General features: G+C 44.6%; 3 protein-coding genes across 6 annotated transcripts in view; 2 read left to right on the top strand and 1 right to left on the bottom strand.

Moving 5' to 3' along the window:
• The window catches only part of DNM3 (dynamin 3), a 619,318-nt gene extending 619,131 nt beyond the window's left edge, over positions 1–187 (top strand). The window contains exon 21 of one of the 3 annotated variants that reach the window (XM_043486187.1): positions 2–187. In XM_043486187.1, coding sequence (XP_043342122.1) covers positions 2–38 — 37 coding nt within the window. In that variant the 3' untranslated portion in view covers positions 39–187. The remainder of the gene's footprint in view (position 1) is intronic. The other 2 variants (XM_043486184.1, XM_043486188.1) reach the window with 2 other exon arrangements.
• A 10,969-nt stretch (positions 188–11,156) lies between these two features.
• Positions 11,157–13,720, bottom strand: PIGC (phosphatidylinositol glycan anchor biosynthesis class C). Of its 2 annotated transcripts, none has more exons than XM_043484566.1 (2): positions 13,590–13,720; positions 11,157–12,552 (listed from the first exon to the last, which is right to left on the bottom strand). In XM_043484566.1, exon 2 carries the CDS (start codon positions 12,332–12,334, stop codon positions 11,441–11,443), a length of 894 nt encoding a protein of 297 aa, XP_043340501.1. In that variant the 5' UTR covers positions 12,335–12,552; positions 13,590–13,720; the 3' UTR covers positions 11,157–11,440. The 2 variants fall into 2 exon arrangements, with proteins under 2 accessions (XP_043340501.1, XP_043340502.1); XM_043484567.1 differs by lacking the exon at positions 13,590–13,720 and adding an exon at positions 13,325–13,577.
• A 53-nt stretch (positions 13,721–13,773) lies between these two features.
• C13H1orf105 (chromosome 13 C1orf105 homolog) overlaps positions 13,774–19,834 on the top strand; it is a 69,437-nt gene continuing 63,376 nt past the window's right edge. The window contains exons 1-3 of the mRNA XM_043484568.1: positions 13,774–14,002; positions 14,689–14,774; positions 18,628–18,718. Coding sequence (XP_043340503.1) covers positions 14,740–14,774; positions 18,628–18,718 — 126 coding nt within the window. The 5' untranslated portion in view covers positions 13,774–14,002; positions 14,689–14,739. The remainder of the gene's footprint in view (positions 14,003–14,688; positions 14,775–18,627; positions 18,719–19,834) is intronic.

Genomic DNA, 19,834 nt, shown 5'->3' with positions numbered 1-19,834 from the left:
GGCGACCCCCTCCTGCAGTTCCTGGACGGCCATCCTAATCCCCACCATTCCTCTCCTTTTGCGTCTGACAGCATGTCTATCTGTGGCATTTAAGAGCCTTTCATTTGCACTGTATGTCATATGTACATAGAAACTTTTATTTTTGATCCATGTCTATAATAAAAACAAAGTTTATTCTATATAAAAAATGAAGTGTGTTCCGTTTCTTTTTCTAAAGAAGATCCAAGTTAAAATAGGAGTTTGTTTCAACTAAAACCAGGTAAGGTGAAAAATACATAATTTGACATGTAAAGGAGCTTCAATTGGAAATGACTGATTTTAAGTTCTTAAAGCATTGAGATTTAGGATGATATTTGGTGGAGAATAGTAATCGATCTTCAGTTGAATTGGCTGTCCAATAGAAGAGTGAAAGATGAAGCAAAAATCTTGGGTGTCTAGAAAAGACACAGAGAACTGAATAAATTCAGTCTGCTCCCAGGAATCTCATTAATTATTATTATTGCACCAAGACATTTTGGAGGAGGAGAAGGGGACGACAGAGGATGAGATGGTTGGATGGCGTCATCAACTCGATGGACATGAGTTTGAGCAAGCTCCAGGAGTTGGTGATGGACAGGGAAGCTTGGTGTGCTACAGCCCATGGGGTCACAAAGAGTCGGACACGACTAAGCGACTGAACTGAACTGAAGACATTTTTCATATTTTCATTGTTTTTTAGGCAATAAAGTACATAAGATTATGCAGATAAAATATATCAGATTATGGGGGAAATTTTTGGTCTGAAACATGTAAACCTCGTATATTCTATTTGGCAAGTTCAGGGGAAAAAACACATCATTTGAGTAAAAGTACAAGGCAAAGAAATGTTGCCACACTGAGAAGATTCCTCATGATGTCAGTAAAGTGCTGGAAGAACAAAATCTTTATGAGTTTTCAGGAAGAGAACTTTTTTTATATCTTAATCCTCGAATGATAATTTCAACACTGAAATTTTAAGCTATCTTTAAAAACAAATCCCAAAGACTTATCCAAATAAAATGATTATTATTAACACACTATTGACTGGGAGATTTTTGTAGAAACAAATATTGTGGCTGGTGATTTGTTATATAAATGACTGTTGAAACACTCAGAACAATAATGCTTGCGTAACAAAAGATGAATTAATACATCTGTGGTCAATAAGTTGTTAAGGTAATATAGTTTATCCTGCCAAATATGTGATCTGAAGCCTTCCACTACAGGCTTGAGATTTAAGTCAGAGTTTTCTTTTTGAATATTTATTTGGTCTATATTAGAATTTTAAAGTATCTCCTCTTGGATCACTTCTCCACGTGCCTTGCTTTAGCAAAGAAAGAAAGAAACCAGCTTATCTCTCAGGTGAAAGTTTTCATCTTGCATGTTAACACATCAGTGTGTATTTGCATCACAGGTCCAGTGACTGAGAGTTAGAAGCGCTGGTGACTAAGGAAATTCAAAGACACCAAAGCAGAGGGTCAACCAAAGCTCAGCTTTACCTCAGAGTGACTGAATTGATGCAGACTACCACACAGCTTGCAGTCTGTTGCCCTTCCTTTCACCTTCCGTCCAGACATTTAACTTTTTAAATCAGTATTCTTATCATGTAACATTCTCATTTGATAGCATTCTCATCCCAACAGACCCAGAGTTCCTGGGTTATATCACACCATCTCCCCAAACAAACAGAGGTTGTCAACAGGAAGGTTTTCATCCATTCATTTCTTTTTTTAAGTGTTTGGTATTTTTCTACTGTCTTAAATTTGAACTTGTTTCTATGTACGATGGTACACCATTTAGATGTTTAAAAACTTAGATTGACCTGATGACCATGTGAACGTAAAACTTAAGTCATAGTTGAATGAAATGATTCCGTGGCAATCCTAATCCATCTCTTCAACCAACAGGTATGGCTGCATCCTCACATTAGACTGGTGAGAAGAAAGGGGACTGACGGGATAGGGCAGTGGGGGTGGGAAGAAGCCTGGAGTAAAATTAAACTATTTAGAGGTTTGTTCATATTTCTTTATTGTTCATACCATTTCTGTGTTTTATCGTATACCCTTGCTCAGCTCTCCCACCCTCCTCACCCCTCGATATTGGATAGAGAGCTGAAGAAGTACAGTTCTTCAGAGGTGATTCAGGATCTTCGGGAGAAATAAACTATTATATCTTTAATAAATATTCCTAAGTATTCCCATCCCTTTATTTATGTATCAAACATTTCTTGAATTCATAAGAATGTTCTAATTACTGGGAATACCAGAGAAGTTAATAGGATAAAAGTAGCTGACAAAATAGGTAAATAAGAAATTCCAATATAAACTATGACAGGAGAAATTTTTGGACCTTTTTCCAGGGAGAACTGTTACTGACTTCCATGCTAAAGCAACTATTTGAATCCTAGAACCAGATTATCCACTTGACCCAAAGCCTGCTAGCATTCTAGAATGTGGTGATTTTGACCTCTGACAAAGAAATAATAGAACTCATTTCAGCCAATCAGAAACCAAACTTTTCATTTCTCATGGAATAGTATAATAGATGACTCTAAATCACCTAAGTGTGGGTTGAGAAAGACATAGTGGACTTGAAACTGAAGCAGTCTGTTGTTAACTTTGCTTTGGCTTCTAACAAGAAGGCTTTAGATTCAGAAGGTGTCCTGCATTGGTCTTCCACTGGATGCAGTGAGAGGAGTGAGAGTCCTCCAGCCTCTAGCTAGAAACTCCCAGACCACGCAAGAGATGGAGAAGAGAGAACTAAAGGTAGGAAAAAGTAAAAAAAAAAAACAAAAAAAACCCCCAAAACTTGCCATACTCTCCTTAGAGATTTCCACTGGTAATGTCTGTAAGCCTTGGCAGCCACATGTACACTGAAGCATTTTTCAGCAAACGTCCTCGAAGCTGAGAGCCAAGAGGAGATAAGGAGATAACCTCAGCTGTTCACATACAAACATGGACACCTTCAGTGGGTTTGGAGCTTGGACCCTTCAGTCCCCTTCATCCCTGAGTTTGAAAAATACTGTACTTGTCAACATCTGTTTTATAACTCAGCACTAAGTATGATTTTTTTTAACTCAGAAAATTGATATTAGAATCTTTAGTCCAGTTCCATAAGTTTCTGAAATAAATCTTTGCAACTGTGAATCCATTTCAAAGACATGAACCTCATCCACAGAGAGAAAAGATTGCTAAAAAAGAAGAAAACCTCTATAGCCCTTTATAATCCTACAGAATCTATATCTGAATAAATCAGATGGAGCTCAAATGCTACCACACCCCTGTATGTTCCTCATTTAAAGGGACACACTAGCTGCCTTCATTACCATAATATACACCTGTTTTTTTTTTTTTAAAAAAACTTTTTATTTTGTATTGGGATAAAACCAATTAACAATGTTGTGATAGTTTCAGGTGACCAGCACAGGGACTCAGTCATACATATACGTGTATCCATTCTCCCCCCAAACTTCCGTCCCATCCAGGCTGCCGCATAACATTGAGCAGAGTTCCTTGTGCTATACTGTAGATATTTGTTGGCTCTCCATTTTGAATATAGCAGTGTGTACATGTCCAACCCAAACTCCTTAATTATCCCTTCCTCCCATCCTTCCCCCCAATGCGTTCATTCTCTAAGTCTTTTCTGTTTTGTAAGTGAGTTCATTTGAATATATATCTGCATTTTGTTTTTTGTTTTTTTAATTACTATAAATTACTATCAGATTGCAGTACTGTCAACATTTAAGATCAGATTAGGTGGTAGGCTGTTGGATGAGTCAAGGCTATAAACTGCTACTCTCATGGTGTTTTTAATCAAATCACATTTTACAGTACTTCTTATCAGGTCGTGACTCTCACCGCAATTCACATCTTCAGTGATCTTCTTGAGCGGGCACAGAGTAAAGACAGTCTTAACAAGCCCCAGAGTCCAAAGAGACTTATGGATCCTCAAGATAGTAACACTGAAGTGGGTCCTCCCTCTCAAAACAGCTGCTAACAAAGGCTATTTTTGAAGCTCCATATAACACAATGGAAAAACAAGTCTTTCAGATTCTTAAGGGCTTACTTTTCATCCTCCTTTCTGTGACTGTATTTTAGAGGCAGCAAAGAGAAGTTAGTGCCAAGGAGACTGTTCCTTCCTCCTGCTGCTTTTTTCTCTTTTAAAGACAGAAACAGATTCAACCTCAAACACAAAAGCTGCGTGGGGCCTAAAGATCTGTTTATTTTGCAATTTAGAAAGAGCAGGAGACCCGCAGTGTTCTCCCTGACCAGAGTCCAAGTGTTCTTGGGTTCTGCAAAAGGCCCTGGGGCCATCCTGTAAGTGAGCTGGGGAAAAGCAGAAGCAGCCCCCCTTAGCTGGGGAAAGCTAGCTTTTCAGGGGCCTGAGGGGACAGTACCCCTCGACCTCAGCTCTGGTAAATGTGCTCCACCACCCCGGTAAAAGTATAGTCAAGGGACTGGAGAGCTAGTCTGTTAGGGCACAAGACCTCGCTCAGGCTGATCCTGAAACCCAGGTGCCAGCCACTGCTGGTTGATGACAGAAAAGGCTTTCTAGCCTCTTCATGCCTTTATAGGCTCTTCCTCGGACACTTTCCCCTCTGTCATCCTACAGCGAGATGGCACCTGTACTGTGGTGTTGCTGGGCCCCCGGTGCCCAGCAGATGTTGGCCTGTGGGGAAGCAGAGCCTCCCTTATCTCTGGGGAGTCTTCCTGTTAATCACAGTAACAGAACTGGGAAGAAAAGGGCTTTTTGATTTGGCTGGTCATTGCTGTTGTTCTCCAAGTAAATGAGCCAAAGTTAATTGCACCTGTGAGCTGTAAAAGCCTAAGCCAAAAGCAGTGGGCTGGTAAGCTAGCTCATTCCTACAGAACCTCAGGCATTTCTCCTCCACCTCTGGCTGCAGCTAAGCTGGCCAGAGCCCTGTCAGTGGTGTGAGGAGCCGCCCTCCTCAGTCCTGATGGTTCCCAGGACCTTGGTCAAACCCTGGCTCTCACTTCAGCCCTGATCACTTTCCCCAAAATCAAATTTTCTCTAGAAATGGCATGGCCCGCCTATTGGAAGTTTGCATGGTTCTCAGGAAATTAGTCATTAGCGCCCCACAAGGCTCTTGTCCATATGTTCATTTATCTACAAACCTTCAGTTCTTTCTCCCTTATCTCCTGATGATTTTAGCTCCTGTTTCACTGTCATTCTTCTGTCTCAATTCTTGGGGATTTCCACCTACCTGTAGGTACTCCTTCCAACACCCCACTCCCATCTCACTCCTCATTTCCTTGGACTTCACTCCTGCAATGTCGTTGCCCTCCCCCCACCTCAGCTATTCACTTCCAAAGTCACAACCTTGTCTTTTATCTTTTCTCTGGCCTTTACTTCCTGGCTTTCAAACCCCTTGAACTTTGCCCTGTCCTTCATCTCCCTGTTTTTCACCCTTCTTGAGGTTCATTCTTCTTCTTACTCAATTTAAATTCCATGGCCAATCATTATAATCATGCCCATGTATAATTACTGTTCTCGCTTGCCCTTCTCTCAATCTGATTAATCACCATCCTGGGTAAATTCAGCTCCCCATCTGCTCTAGTTTGCACTCATGTAGCTGTACAAGGTCAGCAAAACACAAAGATGCACACACACACAAGCAACTTCACTTTAAATTCATGACTACCAGTCTCAAGTGAGCCCTTCCTTACTACTGCTGGGCATTTATACTAAGCATCCCTAGTTCATCCACTCCCCCAGTGTCCCAAACTGTTTCATATCCCCTCATTCCATCAGTTCCCCTCACTCTCACATCTCAGCTGATTCTTTGCCTCTTACTTCCCTGAGAAAATTGAAGCAATCAGAAAAGAACGTCCACAGATTCCCATAACCTCATCTATCCACTAGCCATCTACCCACTTACCTGCATCTGTATCTACACATTGTGCCTTCCCACTTGTTCCCAGAGACCAACTCTTCTCTTCCTAAAGCCAGTCCCTCCCTATCACCTCTCACTTGCTCAAGAACATGACCTCAACAGTTAAGTCTCCCCTTTCTCACATCAACTATTACTTTCTACTGTTTTATTTCCTTCAATATACAAACATTCTCCCATCTTAAAAAAAAAATTTCCTTGCCCTCACCTCCCGTTTTGGTTTCTGTCCTATTTCCTGGTTCCCTTTTGATGCAAAACTTCCAGAGAGTTGCCTGTACTTGTTGATCTAATTTCTCTTCTCTTGTTCTCTTAAACTCACTTCAAATAGATTTCTATTCTCACCACTCCACAAATATATATATATATATATATATAATTTTAAGGGACACCAATCACCTCTTCCTTGCTAAATCCAATGATCAGTCTTTGCTTTCTTGATTTTTCAGATTTTGATCTAATCACAGTTGACCATCCCCTCTTCCTGAATCATTTGCAGTTGGTTTCCAGGATTCTAAACTCTTGATCTTCCTCCTGCCTCAGTGGTTGTGCTTTCCAGGTCTTTTTGTTTATTCTTCTCTCCAACATTTTACTTTGGATTTCTTAGTCCTCTTCTATATGAAATTCCTTCCTAGTGATGTCATCCAGTCACGTAGCATTAAGTGCCATGTATATACCAGCAAATCTTAAATTTATATCTCCATCCCATACATTGCTCCTGAAATTCAAACTCATATCCCCAGCTCCTTACTCAGCATTTCATCTTGGGTGTCTACTTTTCATACATGTCTACATGCCCCAAACTGAACTCATGATGCTCTTCCCCAGAATCTTTACCCAGATCTCCTGGGTCCCCACCTCAATGGATGCCATCTCCATCTTTCAATTTGCTCAGGCCAAAAACCTCGAGTCATTTATGATTCTTCTCTTGTGTTCATGCCCTCCATCTAGTATATTAGGAAGCTCTTGACTCTACTTGCAAACTATATCCAGAAGGTGACTTTTCCACCACTTCTCTGCTATCACTGTGGTCTGTGGCACCATCATATCCCCTGCTTGGATTAATATCAGAGCCTCCTCTAACGCTTTCTGCTTCTACTCTTGCCCCACAGCATCCAGAATGAGCCTAGCCTCCCGCATTCCCTTTCTGGCCTCCTCTTCTGCTCTCCTTGTCCACTTCATTTCAGCCACTCTGGCTATTCCCCAAACATGTCATGCCTTCTGCCTCTGCAGCAGCTCCTCCCTCTGCCTGGAATGCTCTTCCCCTGAGATCCTGGATAATTCCCTCACTTCCTTCCAAACCTTTGGTTAAATGTTACCTTTTCTGTGAGACCTACCCTGACCCCCTTATTGAATTCCATTGCTGCTTTTTCCTTTTTCGTTCAATAACATTTATTACCTTCTGCTTATGTTTATCATCTGTCTCCTCTTGCTAGGATGTATGCTTCATTAGTTCAAGGAACTTTGTCTGTTTTACTCCTATGTAGGTGTATCTCAAGCAGACAGAACAAGCGGTATCTGTCATATAGTTAGTGTTCAGTATTTGTTGAATGAATACATTTCTAGGGTTAAACATCATAAAATGTGAATGGTAGAAAGTGAGTAGAGGTGGGCCTATGTTTTAATAAATAGATGTTGGGGGAAAAGAATAAGGGATTAAGAGGGACTTGATAAAAGCATTAAAAGCAACAGCCTACCAGTTAGCCCTGGATGCATTTCAAGACTTACATTGAATTTCATTATAAAAAGGAATATCAATAACTTCCACAAGATGGCACCATGTCCCAGGCCTGTTTTCCTGCATTCAGAGTGAAATATTGTAAAATTGCGTGACTGGTGCCCTCTGCTGGCTTGCTTTTGTTTTTGTTTTGTTTTTGTTTTTTGACCTTGAGCCTTTGGTTTAAAGATGTAAGTGATGGGCTCCATATACTTCCTTGAACATGCTGTATGAATTCTTAAATCCATGAACATGCTGTATGAATTCTTAAATCCATAATTTAAGCCAGCTGCCCAAAAGCATACTCAAAAGTTTATGGTACTGGCACAGCATACAGGCATAACTGGTACCAGTTTGATTGCCACCCAGAACCACTGTGGTGTAGGGACACTCAGATCCATGCACGGCATCCTAGCTACACCAGTCATGCATCACATCACAAAGTCCAGCATACCTGCTGCCCTCTGTGGCTCTACCTCTCCTTGGTCCTTCCACCTCGACTGTAATCCCTGGTACCATTTTGGAAGGATGGGCAAAACTGCCTCCCCATCCCTCTACCCTTGCACTAGCTTGCCACCTTCCCACCTTACTTATAACTTAGGGTAACAGGAAACAGAGCCGAGAGAAAGGAGTACAGCTTCTTATATAAATAAGTATTTGACAGGTTGGGATTTTTTTAATTGGAGGATAATTACAAGGATTTTTATTCCAATGTTACTCTTCCCTTCCTCCCCCCACCACCCACCCACATACACACATGATAATTAATATTCCCTGGAAATTTAGATCATTAATATCCTACTTGGACCCTTTCAGTGTGGTATAAATTTAGAAGGCTGATTAGACTACATACTTAAGTGATGAGTAACTTTCTCAGGAATTGTCACATTAGGGCCTATCGGTCATTAAGCAGGCCTGCACCCCTGTGCCAGCAGCAGCCCGAAGAAGCTGCCACATGTGAGCTCATCACCCTGCAGGTGGTAATGCCGAAGGGCTTGGGATTTCTGAACATGTCCTTACAAGACATTTATGGCTTTTTTATTTGCATCCCCCACCCCCACTCCCAATTTTTGGATCCCATCTATATCCCTGACTTGTGAAACTTTTTTGGACTTACATGTAGAACGTTTATAAAACTTTTTGTCTTAAGTTTTCTGTTCAAAGTTCAAACGTGTCTCTCCTAGAAGGGCTCCCCCAGTGGCCACCTAACAGTACAGGACACGTGGCAGGGGACACAGGGTAAGGAAGATCCCCTGGAGAAGAAAGTGGCAACCCACTCCAGTATTCTCACCTGGAAAATCCCACAGACAGAGAGGAGCCTGGTGGACTACACCCCATAGGGTCACAAAAGAGTTGGACACGACTTAAGAGACTAAAAAACAACTAAACCCCTCCTATATAAGGCATGATTTGGTGAGCAAATAACATTCACTTTCGTCACTAACAGTTTTATAGGCAATGACTGGATCTCTTTTGAGCCTTCCTTGCAGGTGGTTCTATTCTCTAATGTGGTTTCATAGGCCAGCCTCCTTTCCCTCAGATTCCTACCATTTTGGTTATACCAGTTATCCTTCTGTGATCCTTCTCTAATTCCACTATAGACTGGTTGGGAGGCAACCAATTCTGTACAAAGAATTCCAAACACAGAAGTGCTGGATTCTGTTTATATCTCAACAACCTCGATAATGCCCAGAATTCTGAGCCAGTGTCCTCCAGATACTACATATGTAACAAGGAGCTTGCTTGGGTCTACCACCTCAGGCACCTCGACCTTAAAATGTCCTGTTCTTTTCTTATCTATTTCCAAACCTGTTCTCACTTCTGTTTTCTCATGGTATAGTTATTAGAAACACAAAAATCCACTCAAAGCAGAAGCCCTCCCAGTCATCCTCTTCCCCTTCTACTTTCCAGCATGAATAAACCAAGATCTAAAAATCTCTTCAATCAGAACCCTCACCTCCTTTGCCACTGGACTAAGGGCAGTCCAGACTCTCATTTTTCACTATTGCCACAAAAGCTCCCCATGCTCAGCCTCTGTAGTTGAGCATGAACACTGCTATTAGAATTTCACACACCACGGAAGTGTTAGGTGTGAATCATAGATCCCCCCCTTTTTTTTTTAAACAAAAACTTATTTTCATTGGAGAACTGCTTTACAATATTGTGTTGGTTTCTACCATACATCAGCATTAATCAGCCGTAGATATACATATGTCCTCTCCCTTTTGAGTCTCCCTCCCACCTCAGGTGGGAATCCTATATTCCTTTCCAAAAGCTCCTTCACTTGCCATTGACTCCAGGATCCAATAATTCAACATACTCACCACTCTCAGACCTCAGCCTCTCCAGCTGCAGCCCATCCATTCTGCGCTCCCGTCCACTGCCAAGAGGTATCAGGCCCTGTGCGCCTGGACATACATCCATCCTTCTACCCACAGATACCTAATCTGAATTGAATCTGCTGCCCCACCCTGCACCCTAATAGCCAACCCACGACACCCCATCCCCTGCCACCTCCCCTCTGAACTACAACCATGAGACTGAATAGGATCAGGCCTTGGCTAATTCCAAATATCAGATAGTATGACAGAGCTGAACATGATGACACAGGCACATTAATTCATCCCACTGAGAAGTGTTCTTCAGAGTGATTCAAATCTGTGGAACTTTCTGCTCCCCAACATGGATGCAGTTGCTATGTGAGTTCCCTAAAGTTGATCATCAGAAACCCATTCAGATAAGGAAAATAAGACATTTAAAAACAAAAACAATTTTACTAGATGTTTGACAGAAACCAATACAATATTGTAAAGCAATTATCAAAAGTAAATTTAAAAACAATTTATACAACTCTTATTACATTCCACCACTAACCCCTATCTTGTTTCTGATGTGGACTATATAACAATCATGAACCAATTCTGGTCAGTCAAGGCATGCAGAGTAGTGTAGTGGTTACCTTGTTTGGACAGGACATGCTCTCCCGTTTTCCAGCTGCCATTAGCCACACAAAGCATGCCAGCTCCACTTGCTCAGCCCAGGTATTGCTCATCTGGGCTAAAGGCCTTTGCGACTTTGTCTCCCAAACCATCTTTTGCTTGCTGAAATCCCAACCTACCCTCCAAGACTAAAGCTCAAGTGCTGTCTCCTCTAAAAAATATTTCATTACTCCAGCTCTCTTTGCCCTCCAGCCTCTTTGAATTCCCCCAACATTTTGCTTGTGTATATGATACATCATACTCCCCTTGTAGTTAGTGGCATACAGGCTTCATTAAGAACTAAGTGGAAATACTTAGTCAAGGTTACGTGACCAACTCTATGATCTTTGGCAACAAAACTGGACACATTATCCAGGGTTCTAGCATTTGAGCTGCAGATAAATAACAGAGCCTGCATTTGGTATACCGAGAAAGGAAGAGAAGTGACTTTACATGCACACACATACACAAATTCTTACTCTCCATGTCCTTACTGTCTGCCTTCTGCTTACAGAAAAATCATGAGACAGCTTGATGTGTTGTTATTTTTTTAATAAATAGAAACCACACCACTTCATTTGTTACAGAGACGAATGAGAGGCAATAATTCGAGGGCCCAAGAAGCTTTTTCATCCATAAGATAACAGAAAGGATAATCACCTTCACCGCCCAAGCCTTTTGTTAACATTTTCGTTTGATCTCTGATCTCCCACCCACATCAGCGTGCCACTTCCAGAATGGAACTCTGCCTTCAAATCTTCTACTAGTTGGAAGGCTGGTCTATCAGTTTGTCTTAGCAACGGAATGGAGGTCCCCAACTCAGCTGAGGAACCTGGACAAATCTTCTTTGATTTCAGCCTCATCCCAAGGCCCATGAATGTTTTCTTTAAAAAGCTGCAGGCGAATGAGGTAGAAAGGGCAGAGACATGAGATGGAAACCAGCAGAAGGGCAAAGAGTATGGCTCCCACAGCACTGATGGACAGCAGACCTCCTAAGGCTGAGAATGCAAAGAGCAGTGTGACCCCCACATAGCTGCGGGGCGTACATGCCTTCAGTTTCTTCTGTAACATGGGCCACAGGGCAAAAATCTGGATGGCAAATGTCACCATGATGAAGGCATGGAGGGATCGGGGCAGGCGGGAGGCAAGGCAGACAGAAGCAAAGATGGCCATGTTCAAGGACAGTGTGCTGGATACAATGGCAGCATTGGCACCATAGTCAAAGAAGATGAGGTGACCTAACAGCATGAAGACTGACATGGCATAGATGGTGTCAGTGCTGACAGACTCTGTCAGGGTCTTCAGCACTGGCGAAAAGCCATATGTGAAAGTAATGAAGACTAGGGCGCTCTTCAAGTCAGCCCACCGGGTCCGCCCACTCTTCTTCCGTCCTTCACCTCCATCAATGAGATCAAACAAAACATAGCCAATCAGTGAAGAAGCCAGGCCAGTCCCAAAAAGCCACTGAGGGGCGAGAAGACCCTCATCCATATACCACCAGATAACCACAAAAACACAGACACTGCACAGCTGCTGTATCACCACACTGGACTCAAATACCACAGCCCAATATTGGTATTTCCGGGCATAGATGTTTTTCCGGAGCTCTTCGAGGAACCTCCGATCCACGTAGTTATCAGGAAAGGGCTGTCGCTCATACAAGACCTTCTGCCACCTGACCTCTTTGGTGTTAGCTACAGGCTGGGCACACATTATCCTTAAGCTCAAACTCAGGCGACTTCAATCTCCCTTGCAGAAGTCCATGTGGTTCTTGTTCTTTATAAAGTTTTGACGTAAGACTTCTCTGGAAATTCCATGCTGAGTTGTGGTTGATATTGTACTGACCTTCCCTTGCTTTCAAAGGCAGCAACCCAGGCTAGGCCTACAGTAGATGAGTTTGTTCTCTGAGGCAGGACAACGCAGCCAAGTTCCTACAAAAAGAGAGACTATGAATCTATGAAAGGTCAAGGGCAGGACTGAATTAAAATCAAACACTTGGTTTGTTAGAAGCCTGAACAAAATATACATGGTGGCCATCTTATACTATAGATATTTAAACTTCATTTCAGATTTTACATTGTAATTCCTTTTCAGCTGTAACTTATCCAGTGCCTACTATGTGCCAACCTTTGAAGCTTCTTCCATTTAATCTCCACAACCTTGCAAGTTAGTATCAGCCCCACTCTATCTAGTAAAAAAGCTGAGATTCAAAGTGCTTAGTTTACTTCAATTCAAGCTAACAGTGGTAAATACTGGAGCCAGATTCAAACCAAAGTTCTGCCCCAAAGCCTTGTACCTCTAAACCAGTTCTTAACTCAGGAGTTCACACACCCCCGAGGTCTATCGACGGTCTTCAAGACCGTTCAAAAACCCTCCCTGTTAATGCATATTTGTTGCTGTGATTTATGCAAATTTCTAGGACTAGAATCCAAGTTTTTATTGGGTTCTCAAAGGCATCTGTTACTTTAAAAAAGTACAAAAGAACAAAGCTACCGGTCTAAAGAGAAAGGTAAACCTCACAATACAGAAAGACACGAGCTCTATGGTTTGTTTAACCAAAAGCAAAGACTGAAGATTCTTAATCCCTTAACTGAGCTTAACATCCTTTAAAGAGCTATCATCCTACTCATTAACGGCGAAACTCGGGAGGATCGAAGATAATGATCCCCTTTCCACAAAGAGAAAACTAAGAATCAGAAATACCAAGGTCATCCAGCAAGTCTGAGAAGAACATTCTTATTGCCCGGCCTTATTTCTTCCAAGGAGACCACGGTAGGGTCCGAGGCGCCGAAAAGGGCAACGCCCACCCAAAGGGTGGGGGACAGGGCCGGGTAGGGTGTCCCCGGGGGCGCCCCACTCCCCCTCCTGGGCCTCCCCCGCCCGCCGCCGCCGCCGCCCTTCACCCGCATCGGGCCTGCGGGAGATGGCGGAGGAAGCCCGGAAACACTGACTCCCAATCGGAACCCACCTGCCCGCGAGTTCCTAGGGGTGCGCGGCCGGGGAAGGGCGGCCGCCCGCCTCCTTCCCCATCCGGGGCGCCGGGGTCGCGTCGGTGGCTGAGCACTTCCGGGGCCGCCACAACCTCCGCGGCTAGAGCGCCCTTCCTCAGCCGGTGAGGCCGCGATGTCGCTGCTGCCTCCTCCTGGCCACTTAAGAGGAACTTCCAGTTCCTCTCCCAGGAGGAATGCCCTGAGCTAGGAAAGCTCATCTTCTACAGCGAGACCCGGGATGTGGCATCGTAAGGGCAAGGGAGAGAAGCCAGCCTGGAAGAAGGTTATAAGGGCGACTTGATTGAGCTCCTATTGTGAAGTCAAGCCCTCAGCTAGGGACGTCCCATGCATCCGTGCATCCACTGGACACATACTCAACAAACATCTACAGGTATCATGCACTGTTTCAGGTGCTAGTGATACAGCAGTGAACAGAGGAGACAAGAATTCCTCCCCTCACGGAGATTTCTGTCTTGTGCATTGAGGGGTAAAGTGACGATGTCCTCCTCCTTTCATGGAAGACAAAACTGAGGCTCAGAGAGGTTGTGATTTGTCCAAGGCCACACACTTGGGAAGTAGATTAACCTAGATTAACATCCAATTGTGTATCGTTTAGAAGTGCAGTTCTTTCCTCTGCCGCCTGGAAAGGGAGAGGGTGGAGGGCCCTGTGACTGAAAACAGCCAGACACTTTGAATGGGAGGCTGCTAACATTCAGCTGAGGTTGTGGAAATATGAGAGGATGCATAAACAGATGGGAGTAATGAAAAAGCAAAGGGAGATAGTAGGACACAAGATGTAGTCGATACAAAAGTCAGAAAACCTAAATCCACTTACTAGCTGGGTGACTCAGCAAATCACGCTGACTAAGCTTTTATTTCTTCCTCTGTAAATGGAAATAACATTATTTCCTCTTGGCTACTTAATGGGAGGGTCAATGGGGTCAAATATGAAACATAAAAAATGTGAAGTGCTGACTGATGTATAGCTGCTATTAGCTTACTTTCATCATCCGAATGATGGAAATGGCCAAGTGAAATACATTCTGCAAAATGATCTCTTTCCATTTTCCCCTCTAGGTTTCTGTTCCAAGGTTTGACAAGATTCCCTGGTTTAGTGAGGCCAGCTTCATGAACAAGCCATTAGTGCTCAGTCTCCCCAAAAGGTAACAGCCCAACCACTGAGAGCAAAGATTTCAAGCAAGGTCTCATGGAAGATGATTTCTTAAGGATTAGGGACAATCATCTGAGGGGCATAGCTGGTCGGTTAAGAGGCTAAGTCAAGTGCTTAAAGAACCAGAAAGGAGAACTTGCCCAGCAATCCAGTGGTTAAGACTATGCCTTCCAATGAAGGGGGTGCATGTTGGATCCCTGGTTAGGAAACTGAGATCTCACATGCCCCGGGGTGCCACCAAATTTTTTTTTTTTAATTAACAACAATAAAACGGAAAGGGCCATGGTTTCTAACACAAAAGTGAGCCCTGAGAATTGGCCTGGCTGGAGGAGATAAGACCTCAATTAACTTCCTTCTGTTCCACTACCACTTAGCAATACAAGAAAATTTTGCCCATGGACACTGCCTTTCAAAACACTTCCATCCTCCTCCTCATCTTACCTTGTCTCCCTGCTTTCATTTGAACTTTTTAAATTTTAACCATCAAAAGTCTAGAATCATAAATTCTTCTCTTCATAGAGTAGCAACTTCCTGTATTTTAACTTTGAGACAATCTCCTCCAATCTCACCAGTTCTGCCCTTTCAAACAAATGCCTGTGGAACATGTGTCTATCTTTTAAAATTGGGGGATTTCATGTGTAGGGAGTTGCCACTTGAAATAACTGAGTTTACTCATTCCTCTCCCATTTCTGATCCCCTGGTGTGATCCCCAGGTGTTACACTCTCCTCTGAAAGGGGAAATAAAAGGAAGGGTAAGTGTGAGGTTAATGTCAGGGTGAATGGGAAAAACCAGGGAAGACTGGGAGAGGACAGGCCAGGAGCTAAGTTTATAGGTACATCATAGGTGAGAAATTGGCTCCCTGGAATGTAAGGTCATTTGCTGGAAAGATAATACTCTCTGAAAAGAGCCTTTCCTCCTTTTGGTAACTTTCATGTACCCTCCTGCCCATGGATAAATGACTCTGCATGAGAAATATTCCCTCCACATCCCCATTTCAATAACATACACCTTTGCTTTGTCTGCTGCCCTTCTTAGAAACCACATTCTCAGTCAGCAGCTAGACAGTTTTGTATATACTCAGAAGCACCTGTAAAGTGCTTGTTGTATGGGTTTTTTTTTTCTCATAACTTGGAATATATCTAGACTCTAGCTAACGTCCTAATATAAAGCAGGCAATCTGAGATTGAATAGACCCAAAGGCTTGTTGACTAAATAAAAACACCAATGACTTAGTTCTTATTAAGAGCTGTTAGCAGTTCAAGGATCAGCATGAGTAATGACAATTTAGCATCTTTTAATTGGGGGCAGGGTACAAACTCATGTGACAGTGGTAGTCAGGTGGTCAGCGTACACGAGTAGAGCTGGCTGAAGGGAACTATAATGAAGGGGAGATCACCTCCCTTCAGGAGAGGAACAGTCAGCCTCTACCCTGGTCAATGCTGTCTGCAGGTATGTGACCCCGTCTGTATTTCCAACAGTAGCAGAAATGTGGATTTCCATGTGAAATGGGTAGTGTCTGACATCTGACTAGGGTAACATCCCGCTATCCCATCCCACCCCACACCTCTTAGACCTACCCCTGCACCCGTGAGCAAAGCATCCCTATGCACGGCTCTCTCACCCCCAGCTCCCTTTTGCCTTGATTGTACAAGCCTTTGGTGGGAGGTAGGGAGGGAGCACCGGAGAAGGCAATGGCAACCCGCTCCAGTGTTCTTGCCTGGAAGATCCCTTGGACAGAGGAGCCTGGTGGGCTACAGTCCGTGAGCTTGCAAAGAGTTGAACCTGACTGAGCGACCGAGCACACCCACAGGGAACAGGGGTGTGAAAAAGGCAGACCAAGAATGCAACTGGGCACTCTCACATGCTGTTCAGTTTCACAGACAGGTCCTGGAGTGTCCCAGGGTCCAGCCAGCTGGGGAGAGAAAGAGTAGTTTTTCCATGCAGCCAGCGTGCTTGAGCCAGTTGCAAAGAGAAATAATTTGACATGGTATGGAGCTCTGCCCATGTCTGTTCTGGGAGGACTTCTCAACACCTCTGAAGAGAAATGGTACTTACTTACTTCACAAGAACTCTAAGACGACTGGACAGCACCTGTGAGGTGCCCTGACTTTCAGAAGGACAAGATAGGAATGGAAAGTCTTTTGAAAGGATTCTCCAAGTCTCAACAGTTCCTAAGGATTGGAAACCCCTTCTCTGGCCATAGCTCAGAGTTCCAAGCTGTTCATTTCTGAAAAAACCCTTTTCTAGGAACTTGGTTGGGAAGTTCTAAATGTGCTTTAAGTATTACTGAGCTTTGGACAAGCAGTTCCAACACAGAACAGTCTGAAAAAGAGAAAGGAAAGTTCAGTGAAATGTACTCAGAGCACCCCTAACTGCCAGTTCTGGACACACACCTGCAGGCTTGGAGGAGGTGAGACCCAGTTCTGAGGGTCACTGCCCACAGACCTCTTCCTTCCAGGAGCTCTCTCTCTCAGGTCAGCCTGACTGTGCTGAAGCCACATCCATCATTCATCTCAAAAGCCCTCACGTCACACTGTGGTCCTGTTTGTTTAACATTCTTGAGAGCCAAAGCAGTTCTAAATGGGCCTCTGATCTCTCCTGGTCAGCATTTGGGTATCAAGTTCAAGGCCAGCTGTTCACTCGTCAAACACAGAGGTGGTAAAGGAGCTGGATCAGACCCACTTCCCCACTCTCCCAGAGAAATGGTGGGAGAAATAAAACAATAAATGCCTCATGAACACCATGTGCATGACTTTGTTATAAATGAACAATGGACAATGAAATCTTTCCTTATAAAAGAGAAGAGGTGTTCTTGGCAGAACTACCAGCATTCCACGCGAGTTTCCATTTCTCGGAGGCCAGGGAAGGCCCAGGGCTGCACACACAGGCTGCTTACGAGGCCCAGGCCCCCTGCACACCTTGGCTCCTTACAGTGTAATTAAACAACCCACAGGGGCCAGCAGGGTGGGCCACCCTAGGAAGAGAACTCTTGTTATTGCTGTAGCATCTCTGTCTCACCTTCTGCCTGGAACGAAGGAATGTTCCAGAGAAGAGTATAGTTGGAGGGAGATGTACCATGGCAGGAAATGGGTGGATCGTTTTAGGATACAGGGACAGAAGCTCCAAGAAAGCAGGCCAGGCAGGAAAGGACTGCTCTTGTTAAATATCAGTGGCTTGTGTGCAGGCCTTGCCAAGAAGGAGCTCTGGGGTACATTTCACCCATTATCTTTGCTTTTCTGAACAATTTTTTTTTCTTGCTTTGTTTGCACACCCTTCACTGTCTCTGACAACCTACAACTGACATTGGTTAGTTCAAAGAAAGGGATGAACTTCTCTGGTGGTGCAGTGGTAAGAATCTGCCTGCCAATGCAGGTGTTCCATCCCTGGTCTGGGAAGATTCCACGTGCCACAGGGTCACCTAAAGTCTATGTGTCACAGCTACTGAGCTCACGTGCTGCAGCTACTGAAACGCATATGCCTAGAATCTGTGCTCCAAAACAAGAGAAACCACCGCGACGAGAAGCCTGCGCACCACAAGGAGGAGTAGCCCCCACTCGCCACAACTAGAGAAGGCTGACACAAACTCAATTAAGATCCAGTGCAGCCAAAAATAAATTAAAAAAAAAAAATTTAAGATTAAAAAAAGAAAAACTTAAAGGGCCAGAGAAGCCAGAGTGACTAAAGAGGAAAAATCGTATGGCAGCCCCAAAATGGCCGGGGCCCTCCAGGTTCAGGGTGAGGAGCAACAACTTGGGTGTCCCCCAGGTTCTCTCTGAAGTGCCCAAGGGCCTGACACTTCACACGGGCACCTCCGTTCTAACTTGCTCTTGTTTTGCCTTCTCAGATATCCTCATTCCTCTGCCACTTTTCTGGTTGCATCCAAGAAGGGTATGAATTTGCCAATTTTGTTCCAAGTTCCAGATGTCTTGTCTAAGGTACTCAATTATTTTTTAATCAAAAAGAAACCCGAGGCTATAAATAGTTCCAGGATGACAGAGTATGAATACAAAGTGTATCTTATCTCCCTAACACAGCCCCGAGTCTGGATCATCCTCAGGGTTCAGCAGAGATTCCTTAAATGGAGTGAGTGAATACTGCCCACCCCTGCCCCATCCTGTCCTGAGTATCTTAAGGCTCCCATGCACTAGAACCAAGAATAAAGGCATCAGGTTTCAATCATCAAAAAGGGAATCCCTCCCCCCCCCCCCCACACACACAAAAATTTCATATTGAAGGGTCTTCCCTGAGACCTTCAAGGGACTGCTTCTCAGCCTGTGCCCAGAACCAGTCCGCCTTTCTGGAGCCTCTAACCCCTTCCCCCCACCCCCATGAAGCCCTCTGTCTCCCACCTAAGACCTCCTAAACCCAGGGAAATTCACATTAAGAACTCCACACCTCTCCTTCACCTCGCGGAAACCTGCCACTACTGGCTGCTGGGGGACGCTCCGGGACACTGTGCTGGGGGTGGGGGGGGGAGGTTCCCATATGAGGGGTGCTGGTGCAGCGAGCACCCACCCCAGGTGGAGAAACACAGAGCACCCCGGGGGATGTGAGCCGCGTCTCCACCTGAAAAATCCCAAGTCACACTCCCAGGGCTGCTAAAGGCGGCATGTGAAGCGCTTGGCACGGTGCCCTCCGGTCAGGGGATGAACGCTCCCAGGGCCCTCGCGTTATGTGGTTGAAGGAGATGAGTGAGTCAGACGCCACCCACACAAATGAGTGGGCGCACAGGCCAGGTACCCAACCGCGGACTCAGAAAGAGCGAAGTCCTGGAGAGGAGGTGGGGGAAAAGGTCACCTGCGGCCTAGGGGAGGGGCGAGGGAAGGATGCGAGAAGCAGGGGCACCTGCACTGGATCTGGAAGATATTATTTCCACCTGAGGAGGAAGGGCCGGGGTTGGGGCGGGGGTGCGGGGTGGCCAAGACTTGGAGCCTGGGCTTGCGGCCAGAGCATCCAGGAATCCGGCCGGCGGGAGCGCGGGCCCGGGTGGGAGGGACCCAAGGAGGCGGGTGGACCCCGCCCAGGCACGAAGGGGGCGTTCCAGGTCTACA

The sequence above is a fragment of the Cervus canadensis genome, chromosome 13, assembly GCF_019320065.1.
Source record: "Cervus canadensis isolate Bull #8, Minnesota chromosome 13, ASM1932006v1, whole genome shotgun sequence".
Lineage (NCBI taxonomy): Eukaryota > Metazoa > Chordata > Mammalia > Artiodactyla > Cervidae > Cervus > Cervus canadensis.
Note: the sequence above shows the minus strand (reverse complement) of the source record. Positions and strands in the feature narration are given on the sequence as shown.

Bases quoted from the DNA above. Each gene is read 5' to 3' on its own strand.
- PIGC (XM_043484566.1), bottom strand. From the start codon at position 12,334: ATGTGTGCCCAGCCTGTAGCTAACACCAAAGAGGTCAGGTGGCAGAAG.